Source organism: Loxodonta africana, chromosome 8 (genome assembly GCF_030014295.1).
Source record: "Loxodonta africana isolate mLoxAfr1 chromosome 8, mLoxAfr1.hap2, whole genome shotgun sequence".
Taxonomy (NCBI): domain Eukaryota; kingdom Metazoa; phylum Chordata; class Mammalia; order Proboscidea; family Elephantidae; genus Loxodonta; species Loxodonta africana.
This window is the reverse complement of record NC_087349.1, coordinates 78234397-78247766: the sequence shown is the minus strand read 5'-3', so window position 1 is coordinate 78247766 and position 13370 is coordinate 78234397. Positions and strand designations below refer to the sequence as shown.

The following is a 13370-nucleotide window of genomic DNA, read 5'->3' as shown; positions in this document are numbered from 1 at the left end:
CTGATTTTGAGCAGCATGTCAGATGTCACATGTAGTCTGCTTAGTATTTTATAAACATTATTTCTGTATTTATTAGTTAACTTAGAAATTTTCTGGACTTCAGTGTTAGGAATATTGGTTCCTTCATGTTTAGATGAACACATACACATACATTCATAACCATTCCAGGTTACTGTAAAGTCTAGGTATTTTATGTTAGGCTAAACAGTTAAATGTTTCCAATTCAGTAGATAGAAGCTCTTCATGGTGTATCTGAAGCTTTAAAAAGAAAACAGCTAGTTGCCATTGAGTGGATTCCGACTCATGATGACCCCGTATATTTCAGAGTAGACCTGTGCTTCATAGGGCTTTCAGTGGCTGTGATCATTCAGAAGTAGATCATCAGGCCTTTCTTCAGACGTGCGTGTGGGTGGATTTGAACTGCCAACCTCTCAGCAAGTAGATGAGCACATAACTCTTTGTGCGCCCCAGAGGCTCCGTATCCAAAGCTAGCAGATTTTAATTCCCAGAAATGTTTGTAGCTATTTCCCATGACTCAGAATGATTCTAATGCTTCTAAATTTATAAGCCAGTTCTAAAAACGGATAGATCTGAGGGACTGTTTCCAGTGTGTACTGTCCTGGACATGAGATTTCTTTTGTGGGATAACATAACATGTCTCACAGGTTACTGGTTGCATAAGCTGTTAGGAATTCCAGAAATAACTCTGTTTTAGACCTGAGTACCCAGATAATAGACATAATAATAATATCACTTTATTGTTTTTTAATTATTGGTTTATAAAATTTTCTCATGTATGAAACAAGGCATGAGTCCAAGTATATAGTGTTCTATTAGTTAGCCCCACTCCACTCTTTGGAGCCCTGGTAGCGCAGTAATTAAGAGCTAAGCTGCTAACCAAAAGATCAGCCATTCAGATCCACCAGCTGCTTCTTGGAAACCCTGTGGGGCAGTTCTACCCTATCCTATAGGGTCACTATGAGTCAGAATCGACTCGACGGTAATGGATTTTTGGTTTCCAGCCTTTAGAATAGGCATCAGCGAACTACAGCCTGCTGATGTAGTCTCCTACCTCTTTTATTAACAGTTTTTTTGGAGCACAGCCACACTCATTCATTTACTGTTGGTTTTGACTGCTTTTTGCACTACAACAGCAGTGTTGAGTAGTTACGTCAGACTCTGGATTGCAAAGCCTAAAATAATTACTATCTGGCCCTTTACGGCAAATTATGTCAATCCCTGCCTTAGAATTTAGTGAAATTTAGCTAATACCATACCGGATATTTCATCTGGAGACTTTCTCTCTCTCTCTCTCTCTACTGATTGGGTTGTTTATAACTAATTGTAATTTTTCACATTATTATGTATTTAAAGGATACCGAAACACATATAAATCTCTGATATTATTATTCACTTTCACTTTCTCTTGTTTTAAAGGTAAGTCTGATATCATCGGTACTATTCTTGTCAAGCGTTTTGATATTTTTTAATATGTGAACTTCAGTTCCATCAAAATCCGTATCAGTGTTTTATAAGATTTAGAAAGTGACCACCTCTACAATATGGTGTATGATATATCTTTTAAATGTGGCTGTACCATATACTTCTTAGCTAATGGAACTCAATATGCCAAAACATGTTGCATGGAAGCAACTAAGCTAGAATGTTAAGTTATATCATTAGCAGTTGTGAAAGCAACGGTATTTTGTTTTGAGACATTGTATCAGAAATATTTTGTTTGCATGTGCTTTCTATTAATGTTAACTTAAGAATTATGTGAGTAACACAGCAATTTTCTAATGTGGAGCTTCTTAGTATACAATAGCTATTTAAAAAAAAAAAAAAAAACAACATTGCCATTGAGTCAATTCTGACTCATAGCTACCGTATAGGACAGAGTAGAACTGCCCCATAGGGTTTCCAAGGAGCAGATGGCAACCTTTTGGTTACTAGCCAAACGCTTAACCACTGCTCTATAGAATCTGAAAATAAAAAGTAAATATATTTGGAGAACTGTGACATTAGATGCAATGAAAATCAAAAATCAGAATGGGACTAATATACAATACACCAAATTGTTAATGGTTGTAAAATTATTGATAGTTTTATTTGAAGTATATAATTTTTTAATATAAAATTAAAATTCTTAGTACACATTCTTAACATTTTCCTAAATGAAATTCTGAACAATAGTTAACTTCTAGTGTATCCTGTCAATTTAAAATATCTTTATTTTTCCTGTTAGTTATTATTAACTCCTGAAATGATGAAAGCATCCCCAGCTTTGGCTCACTATGTGTATGATTTCCTTGAGAACAAAGCCTACAGCAAAGGGAAAGGTGATTTTGCTCGTAAGGTAAGCATACCATTTCATGGGGTTTTGTTTTTTAAATGCCTGTTTTGTACTTTGTTTTTAATAAAAATAAATAGATTTGTGTGTGTGTGTTTTAAAACTAGGAAATTTTGTTAAGTGCTCCTTGGCATATTTACCTTCTATACTTTGATGTCTGTATCTAATATGTATAAATTCTTGCCTTTACATGTAGATGACAATCCAGCTAAAAGCAAAAATAACTTTTGAAGTGGTACATTAAGGAAATTTTGTCTAAGACAGTTGACAAGTTTTTTACTAGCTTGAGAAGGAAATGTCTCTTATTGGAAGGAAATGTCTCTTACTTGAAATAAAAATAAGGAAAGCATTAAATAGGCTATGTCCCTGAAAGTATTTATGCCTCTTGAGTAAGCCCTTTATTATTTAAAATCCTGTTGAGCATTTAAGGCCTATACTTGAGATAAGATGATAGGTTAAGACAAATAATTAGCAGATCGAGATGGCTTAATGAGTAAAAACACAGCTTTGGAATCAGCCTTAGGTTTAAATCCCTGCTCAGCCATTTATTAGTTGTGGTCTTGAGCAAACACTTAAATCTTGGCCTCATTTCCCTCAAGAAATGAAGATGTTTATCCTGATTTTAAAGCATTGTATAAATCAAATGAGATACCTGTGTATTACAGTGCCTAGCACATAATTAAGCTCTGAATAAATGTTTACTCTTAGTAGTAGCAGAGGCTGTAGTAGCAGGGGCAGTAGAAGCAGTGTTGAGGGCTAGTATAGACAAAATGTGTTAGAAGGCTGTGTGATTAGTGTGTTGTACTTAGCTTCTATAATGAGAAACAACTTTTCTACAAGGTAGTTACAGAATAAACTGCCTCAGATTGTTTGCTGATATAAATGAACTGAAGTCAGCACTGCTGTGCTAGCCTGTGGAAGATCTTGAAAACCAAGGAGAGGATTCTTGCCTTTTATCCTGTTTATAGAAGAAAGCCATTAGAGAAGAGTGTTTTGAGCAAGGAGTTGTGATTAAACTGTAGATGGAAATTATTCCAGTAAAAGTTTACAGAATTAATTTAAAGGCAGGAAGATTGGAGGCTAGAAGAATAGTTAAGACATTCTTACAGTAAAAATCTGAGAAAAGGGTGTAGAGTAAGAATTTAAAGGTAAGGGCTGGGTATATATGCTTAAGGGAGAAATAAGACTAGGTTAATGATTTCATGTAAGGTATTAACTAGAAATTTTACAATTTGAACAATAAAATAAATAATGGTAATAATTGATTATAATCCATAGGATAAAATAAATGCCCATGAATTCACTCTGAAATAAATAAATAATTGAATAAATATATAAATGGAGAGAAGGAACAGTTCTTCCTTACAGCACAATCTCAATGTAGGAGTAAAATCTTCATATGGAAATAAAAATCTTCATATGGCAAACACAGCGATTATTTCAGGGTGCTAAAATTTGTGGACAAAAATATGATAGGATATTTGCATAATTTCAGAGTACCTCTCTGCGAGACACAATTACAAAAGGAAAACAATAATTTTACAGTGGAGAAACCTGGCAGATACCACATGAACTAAGTAAAGTTTAACAGCTTCGGTATTGAGACATATTGATACCATGTACTTCTTGATACAACGCACTGAAAAAGTACATCATTGCTTCCTTCGGTATTTTGCCTAAAATATATAACCTGAAGTTAGTCATGAGGAAGTATCAGACAAACCCAAATTGAAAGACATTCTATAAACTAACTGGCCAGTGTTAAGGTCATAAAAGACTGAGGAACTGCCCCAGATGGGCTTGGAGAGGAGATGGGGGATACATGACAACTACATGCACTTTGGGATCCTGGATTGGATTCTGGAACAGAAAATGGACATTAGTGACACGTTTGGCAAAATTAGGTTGAGATTTATAGATTAATGATGTATTAATGTTAATTTACCAATTTTTGATAATTGTACTGTAGATTTTAATTATACTATAAGGTATTAACATTTGAAGGAACTGGGTGAAGGGTACGTAGGAACTTTTATTATTTTGCAACTTTTTATAAGTCTGGAATTATTTCAAAATGAAAAAACAAAAAAAATAGTCCCCCTGCTACTCCTCCTCCTCCCTAAAAAAGACTAACCTTTTAAAAAGATTAGGGAATTGGTATGAAATAAGTAAGAAATTAAAACTGTAAGCGTAAGAAATGCATATGGTTACTCTAGGTGTTGGATTTTCAGATTTTAAGTGGAATGTTTTAGTAACAAGTTCCAGAGTACCAAAAAAACCAAACCCAATGCTGCCAAGTCGATTCCGACTCATAGCGACCCTATAGGACAGAGTAGAACTGCCCCGTAGAGTTTCCAAGTAGCACCTGGTGGATTCGAACTGCCGACCCTTTGGTTAGCAGCCATAGCACTTAACCACTACGCCTCCAGGGTTTCTGAGTTCTAGAGTATAAACCTTAAAATGGTAACAAAAGAAAAAAAAAAAGTGGTGATCTTATCTCTGTATTTCATGATTGAACTGATTTAATTGAAATTTGAACTTAAAATCGTTTTATTGTCAATAGAGATACAGCGCAGTCTTACATCTTTTTTATGTTTATTTACCTTATTTTTTCTGTCTTAAGATTGCACTGATTTTAAGATAAATGAATAAATTGGTAACTTTTTGAGATTTTTAAATGTATATGGATATTTTTAACCAACCATAAGCTCCATACCCTTCCCCTCCCCGCTTTTTTAATTGCCAGTGGAGTCTAAGGATCCTTTTGAATCATTTCCGGCACTCCATATTAACATGTTTTTCATAAATCATATTGATAGTGATCAAGATCACCTTGACCTTTTTTGTATTGTCAGAATAATTTTTATGGATATCAAGAATTCAGGGTTTTCAGCTACATTTCCTTTTTGACTAAATTGTAGTTAATATTGTTTTCCTTAATTATATTTCACTAGAAATTAAGTGGCTATTAGAGGCAATCATCTACAAGCCCTTTGTTGGCAGGTATAGAAAGCTTGAGAAAAAAATCCTTTGTTTTTGTTCTTAATTGCTATAGAGTTGGCCCAGACTCATGGCGACCACGTAAGCAGAACTACTCCATAGGGTTTTCAGAAGCAGTTTGCCAGGCCCATCTTCCAAGGTGCCTCTGAGTGGGTTTGATTTGCCAACCTTTTGGCTAGTAGTTGAGCACTTAACCGTTTGTGCCACCCAGGGTCTCCCAGTAATTCTTTATAACGTGTTAATTTGCACAAAATTTGTTCTAACTTTAAAAAATCTGTGGACCAATTCCTAGAAAAGGTAGTTGGCAAAGAGTCTTTCTCTATGGGCACAGTATCTTTCTATTCAGTTTTGTATCATGCTGTGAAGCTATAGTTGTAACATTTTAAGCTACAGTTGTGTTATTGTTGTGTGCTGTCAAGTAGATTCTGACTTATAGTGACCCTTTAGGATAGAGTAGAACTGCCCCACAGAATTTCCAAGGCTGTAAATCTTTATGGAAGCAAACTGCCACATCTTTCTCCCTTAGAGAGGCTGGTGGGTTGGAGCTTGCTAACTTTTTGGTTAGCAGCCGAGAGCTTAACCACTGTAGCGCCAGGGCTCCTAAGCTATACCTAGGGCGCAGTTTAAGTTAAAATTTCATTGTGTGTGTTGTTATCAATACAAATAGCTCAACTACGGTGATATTTGAATGAATAGGTAACATTCATATAAGTCAGGCTAAGTGTATACTTGTGCTGGCAATCCATAATTTACTCCTCTGCCTGATGATTTGCAAATTTCTTTCTCTTTTTTTTCCTACATCTGTTTTAAAACAAATTCTGATTTTGGAAATGCTGTCTTATAGTGATGATCTCTACTTTTCTGCTTCTGAAATTCTACTTCCTTCAAAGGCAGACATCAAAATCATATATGGTTTTTGGTCTCCCCTCACCCCAAATACAGGTGCTTGAGCTTTACCCTCAGAAATTGATTCTGTAGGTCTGGCATGGTGCACAGGCAACTATTTTTAATTATCTAATTTATGATATAGATTTAGGTTCTTTTACCTTGAAAGAGTATCAGTATTAGCTCTATCCCTGGATAACCTGTGAGGTTATAGTCATCTAACCAACTCTAAAGGTTATATTAGCTGAACCCAAGTTTTTGCTTTGACGTGTAAAATTGTAATAATTTTGAGGATGTTCAGTCACTTCTTAGGTTGTAGATTAAGGTGAATTCATGCCTTTTATGATTCTGAAATTCTTCTGCAAACATAACTATTAGAAGGGTGGGGATTTCTCCTCATCATAACAAATTATGGATAACATTATGAAGAATGGAAATTCTAGAACACTTAATTGTGCTTATGCAGACTCTGAATATGGATCAGGAGGCAGTCGTTCAAACAACAAGGTTGCATATATGTCTGTACATATGACTATACAATCATATATATAAAAAACTGTGTGCATATATATGTATATATGTGTGTGTGTGTGTGTATATGTGTGACTACATGAAAAAGAAAATGGCATTGGAATTGGCGGAAGACTCATTAAAAACATGCAATATCCAGATGGTAATTGCTTGCTGAAAATGAAGACAACTTGAAGCACTTACTGATGGAGGTAAAAGACTACAGTCTTCAGTATAGATTACACCTGAACATGAAGAAAACGAAAATCTTCACAACTAGACCAGTGAGCAACATCATAATAAAGAAGAAATTGAAGTTGTCAAGAATTTCATTTACTTGGATTAGTAATCAACACCTGTGAAAGCAGAAGTCAGGAAACCAAATGACATACTGCATTGGGCAATCTGCTGCAAAAGATCTCTTTAAAGTTTTTTTTTAATTGTACTTTAGATGAAGGTTTACAGACAAACTAGCTTCACATTAAACACATATCGTTTTATGACATTGGTTAACAACCCCATGACGTGACAACACTCTCCGTTCTTGACCTTTGGTTCTTTATTACCAGCTTTCCTGTCCCCTCCTGCTTTATAGTCCCTGCCCTTGGGCTGTTGTGCCCCTTTAGTCTCGTTTTGTTTTACGGGCCTGTCCAACCTTTGAGTGAAGCATAAACCTCAGGAGTGACTTCATCACTGAGCTAACAGGGTTTCTGGGGGCAGTACTCTTGGGGTTTCTCGACTCTCTGTCAGGAGTAAGTCTGGTCTTATTTTGTGAGTTATAATTTTTTATCTACGTTTTTCTCCAGCTCTTTCCAAGACCCTCTATTGTGATCCCTGTTAGAGCAGTTGGTGGTAGGCAGGCACCATCTAGTTGTACTGGACTCATTCTGGTGGAGGCCTTGGTAGTTGTGGTCCATTAGTCCTTTGAACTATTCTTTCCCTTATATCTTTAGTTTTCTTCATTCTCCCTTGTTCCCGAAGGGGTGAGACCAGTGGTCTATCTTAGATGGCGGCTAATAGGCTTTTAAGACCCCAGGTGCTACTCACCAAAGTAGAATGTAGAACATCATCTTTATAAACTATGTTATGCCAAATGAGCTAGATGTTCCCCGAGACCATGGTCCCCAAAGCCCTCAGCCCAGCAATTCGATCCCTCAGGGAGTTTGGATATATCTGTGGAGCTTCCATGACCTTGCCTTGTACAAGTTATGCTGGCTTCCCCAGTGTTGTGTACTGTCTTACCCTTCACCAGAGTTACCACTTACCTATTGTCTATTTTTTTTTATTGTCTATTTAGTGTTTTTCCATCCCTACCCTTCCCCTCCCTTGTAACCATCAAAGATTGTCTCTTTTTGTGTATAAACCTTATGAATTTTTATAGTAGTGGTCTCATACAACATTTGTTCTTTTGTAATTGACTTATTTCACTCAGCATGATGCCCTCCAGATTCATCCATGTTGTGAGATGCTTCACAGATTTATCGTTGTTCTTTATCGTTGCGTAATACTCCATTCTGCATATGTGCCACAGTTTATCCATTCATCTGTTGATGGGCATCTAGGTTGTTTCCATCCTTTTGCTCTTGTGAACAGTGCTGCAGTGAACGTGGGTGTGCATATGTCTATTTGTGTAATGACTTATTTCTCTAGGATGTATTCCTAGGAGTGGGATTGCTGGATCATATGGTACTTCTATTTCTAGCTTTCTAAGGAAGCGCTGTATCATTTTCCAAAATAGTTAATATCATTTTGCATTCCCACCAGCAATGCATAAGAGTGCCAATCTCCCCACAGCCTCTTGAACATTTATTTTCTGTTTTTTTGATTCGTGCCATTGTGGTTTTGATTTACATTTCTCTAATGGCTAGTGATCACAAGCATTTCCTCATGTCTGTTAACTACTTGAATGTCGTCTTTAGTGAAGTGTCTATTCATTTCCTTTGCCCATTTTTTAATTGGATTTTTTTTGTTGTTGTAGAGGTCTTGGATTTTCCTGTAGATTTTAGAGATTAGATATTTGTCAGATTTGTAATAGACAAAAATTTTTTCCCAGTTTGTAGGTTCTCTTTTTATTCTTTTGGTGAAGTCTTTTGATAAGCCTAAGTGTTTAATTTTTAGAAGATCCCAGTTATCTAGTATATCTTCTAGAGTTTGTGTGTTGTTATTTGTGGATTGTATTCTATTAATGCCATGTATTAGGGCCTGTAGCATTGATCCTATTTTTCCTTCTGTGATCTTTATAGTTTTTGGCTTTATATTTAGGTCTTTAATCCATTTTGAACTAGTTTTTGTGTATGGTGTGAGGTATGGGTCCTGTTTAATTTTTTTTGCAGATGGACATCCAGTTTTGCCAGCACCGTTTGTAAAAAGAGTGTCTTTTTCCCACTTGATGGACTTTGTGCCCTTGTTGAAGATCAGGTGACCATAGGTGGATGGATTTGCATCTGGTTCTCAATTCTGTTCCGTTGGTCAGTGTATCTGTTGTTGTACCAGTACCAGGCATTTTTAACTACTGTAGCTGTGTAGTAGGTTCTGAGGTTAGGTAGTGCTAGTTCTCCTACTTTATTCTTCTTCAGTAGTGCTTTACTTATCTGGGGCTTCTTCACTTTCTGTATAAAGTTAATGATAAGTTTTTCCATCTCTTTAAAAAATGTTGTTGGTATTTGGATTGCGATTGCATTGTATTTGTAAATTGTTTTGGCTAGAATTGTCACTTTCACAATGTTGAGTCTACCTATCCATGAGCATGGTATGTTTTTCCATTTGGGTAGATCTCTTCTGGTTTCTTGCGGTAGTGTTTTGTAGTTTTCTTTGTATTGGTCTTTTACATCCCTTCTTAGATTTATTTTTAAGTATTCTGTTTTTTAGGGGCTATTATAAATGACATTGTTTTCCTTTTTGTCGTTCTCTTTGTTGATGTAGAGGAATCCAGCTGATTTTTGTATGTTTATCTTGTATTCTGCTAGTCTGCTGAATCTTTCTATTAGTTCCAGTAGTTGTCTCGTGGAGTGTTTTGGGTTTTCTGTGTATAGTATCATATCATCTACAGATAAGGACAGTTCTACTTGTTCATTACCAATTTGGATACCCTTTATTTCTTTTTCTTGCCTTATCACTCTAGCTAGTACTTCCAGCACACTGTTAAATAGGAGTAGTGATAAAGGGCATCCTTGTCTTGTTCCTGTTCTCAAGGGGAATGCTTTTAGCCTCTCTCCATTAAGAATGATGTTGGCTGTTGGTTTTGCATAAAAAAAAAAAATTTTTTTTTATTGGGAAATTTGCCTTCTATACCTATTTTATTGAGAGTTTTTGTCAGAAATAGGTGTTGGACTTTGTCGAATGCCTTTTCTGCATTGCTTGAGATGATGTGGTAGATGAAGATGATTGATTTTCTCATGTTGAACCATCCTTGCATAACCAGTATGAATCCTACTTGGTCATGGTGTATTATTTTTTTGATAGAATGTTGAATTATATTGGCTTAAATTTTGTTGAGAACTTTTGCATCTATATTCATGAGAGATATTAGTCTTTTTTTTCGTCTGGTATTTTTGGTTTTGGTATCAGGGTTATGCTGGCTTCATAGAATGAATTTGGAAGTATCACTTCCTTTTCTTTGTTCTGAAATAGCTTGAGTAGTACTGGTGTAAGCTCTTCTCTGAATGTTTGATAGACTTTACCAGTGAAGCCATCTGGGCCAGGGTTTTTTTTTTGGGGAGATTTTTTTTGGGGGGGGGGGCGGAGTTTTTTTTTTTTTTATTATTACCTTTTCAAACTCTTGTTATGGATCTGTTCAGATTTTCCACATCATTTTGTGTTAGTCTGGGAAGGTAGTGTGTTTCTAGAAATTTGTCAATTTCCTCTAAGTTGTCAAATTTCTTGGAGTACAGTTTTCATAATACTCTGTTATGATCCTTTTTCTTTCAGTTAGGTCTGTTGTAATGTCCCCCATTTCATTTCTTATTTTGGTTCATTGTGTCCTCTCCTGTTTTTCCTGTTTTTCTTTTGTCAGTTTGACCAGTGATTTGTCAATTTTGTTGATTCTTTCAGAGAACAAACTTCTGGTTTTGTTGATTCTTTTCCATTGTTTTTTATTCTCTATTTCATTTATTTCTGCTGTAATCTTTATTATTTCCTTTCTGCTGGTGGCTGTGGGCTTCTTTTGCTGTTCTCTTTCTATTTGTTCAAGTTGTGTAGCTAATGTTTTGACTTTGCGCCTTTTTTGATGCGTGCATCTATTGCTGTCAATTGACCTCTGAAGACTGCATTTGCTGTGTCCCAAAGGTTTTGGTATGATGTGTTTTCATTCTTGTTTGTTTCTAGGAGTTTTTTGATTCCACCTCTGATTTCTTTATTGCCCAGTGTCTTTTAAGTAGTTTGTTATTCCATTTCCATGTAATTGATTTTTTTCCCTTGCTCTTCCTATTGTTCATTTCTACTTTGATGGCTTTTTGGTTAGAGAAGATACTTTGTATTGTCTTAGTGCTTTGGATTTTGTTGAGAGTTGCTCTGTGGCTTAAGATGTGGTCTGTTCCGGAGAACGTTCCATGTGTGTTGGAAAAGAATGTCTGCTTTATAGCCGTTGGGTGGAGTGTTCTGTATATGTCTGTGAGGTCAAGATGGCTGATTGTGTCCTTTAGATCTTCTGTATCTTTGTTCAGTTCCATTCTAGATGTTCTGTCCTTTACTGAGAGTGGTATGTTGAAGTCTCCTACTATTATTGTTGAACTGTCATTTTCTCTTTTCAGTGCTGTTAGAGTTTGTTTTATGTATTTTGGAGCCCTGTCATTGGATGTGTATTTATTTATTATGGTTATGTCTTCACGATGGATCATCCCTTTAATTGTTACATAATGCCGTTCTTTGTCTTTTATGGTGGGTTTTGTTTTAAAGTCTCTTTTATCTGAAATTAGTATTGTCATTCTTGCTCTTTTTTTGGTAGGTGTTACTTGATATAATTTTTTCTATCTTTTGATTTTAAATAAATTTATGTCTTTGTTTCTAAGGTGAGTCTCTTATAGACAGCGTATTGATGGATCCTGTTTTTTAATCCATTCTGTTACTCTGCCTCTTTATGGGTGCAATTAGGCCATTTACATTCAGTGTAATTATGATAGGTATGTGTTTATTGCTGTCATTTAGTGCTTTTTTTGTGGTGCAGATGTTTTGTTTGTTCCTCTTACTCTCCTGTGCTGAATTCCTTTTGTTTGTGGATTCTTTTTTTCATTTCTTTTGTTTTTACTGAGACTTTATGTTTTTCTTCATTTTGATGAGTAGGTTTGTTAACTTTTTTTGTGGTTAACTTGAAATTTACGCTTATCTTCCTAGGTTTGAACCAGTCTATCATTACTTGGTATCACCTTGGGTTCCTCTCCATTAGAAAGTTATGTATCTATACTGTTCATTCTCTTTTATTGTTTTGCCATCATTGTTATTTACAGATTAATTTAACCTCTTTGGTTCTCTGATGTAAGTCTTCTAGTTTTGAATAGTCCTTGAGAGTTTATTTCCTAGATTGGTATCTGGCTGGTGCAATTTTGTGTCTTAGATTTAGGCTGTGGTCTGATGTTGTTTGTTTTCAAGCCGAAGGGATTTCTCTAGTAATTCATGTAAGTTTGATTTGGTTTTTACATATTCCCTTGAAGTCTCTTTATCTAGAAATGTCCTAATTTCACCATCATATTTGAACGGGAGTTTTGCAGAATAAATTATTCTTCTTTCGCAACTTTTTTCTTTCAGGGTTGTGTATATGCCATCCCATTGCCTTCTTGCCTGCATGGTTTCTGCTGAGTAATCAGAGTTTAGTCTTATTGTTTCCCCACTATATGTGACTTTTTGTTTTTGTTAACTGCTCTCAGGATTCTTTCTTTGTCTTTGGTTTCAATGAGTGTGATTATGATATGCCTTGGTGATATTCTTTTGGGGTCTATCCTGTATGGGGTTCGTTGAGCTTCTTGGATGGTCAGCTTTTCATCTTTTGTGATGTTTGGGAAGTTTTCTGTCAGCAGTTCTTCAGTGATCCTCTGTGTGTTTTCTGTTTTCTCCCCCTGTTTCTGGAACTCTGATCACTTGCACATTTTTGCTTTTTATTTTATCCTACATAATTCTCAGGGTTTCTTCATTTTTCTTTGTTCTTTTTTTCTGATTTTTCCTCAAAGTTGTATCCAACAATTTGTCTTCAGTTTTGCCAATCCTGTCTTCCATTATTTCAGATCTGCTCCTCAGACCTTCTTTGACACTGTCCGTTTCTGAAATCTTGTTTATCTTTTGTGTTTATATTTTTCTTTTTGTACAATTTCTAGTTGTGAATTTATTTTTACAGTTCCTGTATTACTTTCCTGAATTCTTCTGTTTTTTTTTTGGTCTGTATATCCATGAATTTGTCTACCTTTTCCATGAATTTGTCTATTTTTTCCTCATTTTTGTTTTTGCATCTCTTGGATAGTTCTGAATATTAGAGATTTGAATTCCCTATCAGGTAGGTCTAGTGCCTGTTCTTCTACTGGAAACTCACCTCGTATTTTATTTTGGATGCCTACTGAAACCATCCTGTTCTTTTTTTTTTTTTTTTTTTTGTCTTTATATTGTCTACTGTCTTCAGGACATTCAGTAGTTATTGTCTTTG

The 13370-nt window shown here is 35.5% G+C and overlaps 1 protein-coding gene across 4 annotated transcripts in view; it reads left to right on the top strand.

The window, feature by feature from the left end:
• Positions 1 to 13370, top strand: part of SNX13 (sorting nexin 13) — a 158772-nt gene that overhangs the window by 124147 nt on the left and 21255 nt on the right. For all 4 annotated transcript variants that reach the window (XM_023544375.2, XM_064290034.1, XM_010587227.3 and 1 more), the window contains exon 20: positions 2246 to 2356. In XM_023544375.2, coding sequence (XP_023400143.1) covers positions 2246 to 2356 — 111 coding nt within the window. The remainder of the gene's footprint in view (positions 1 to 2245; positions 2357 to 13370) is intronic.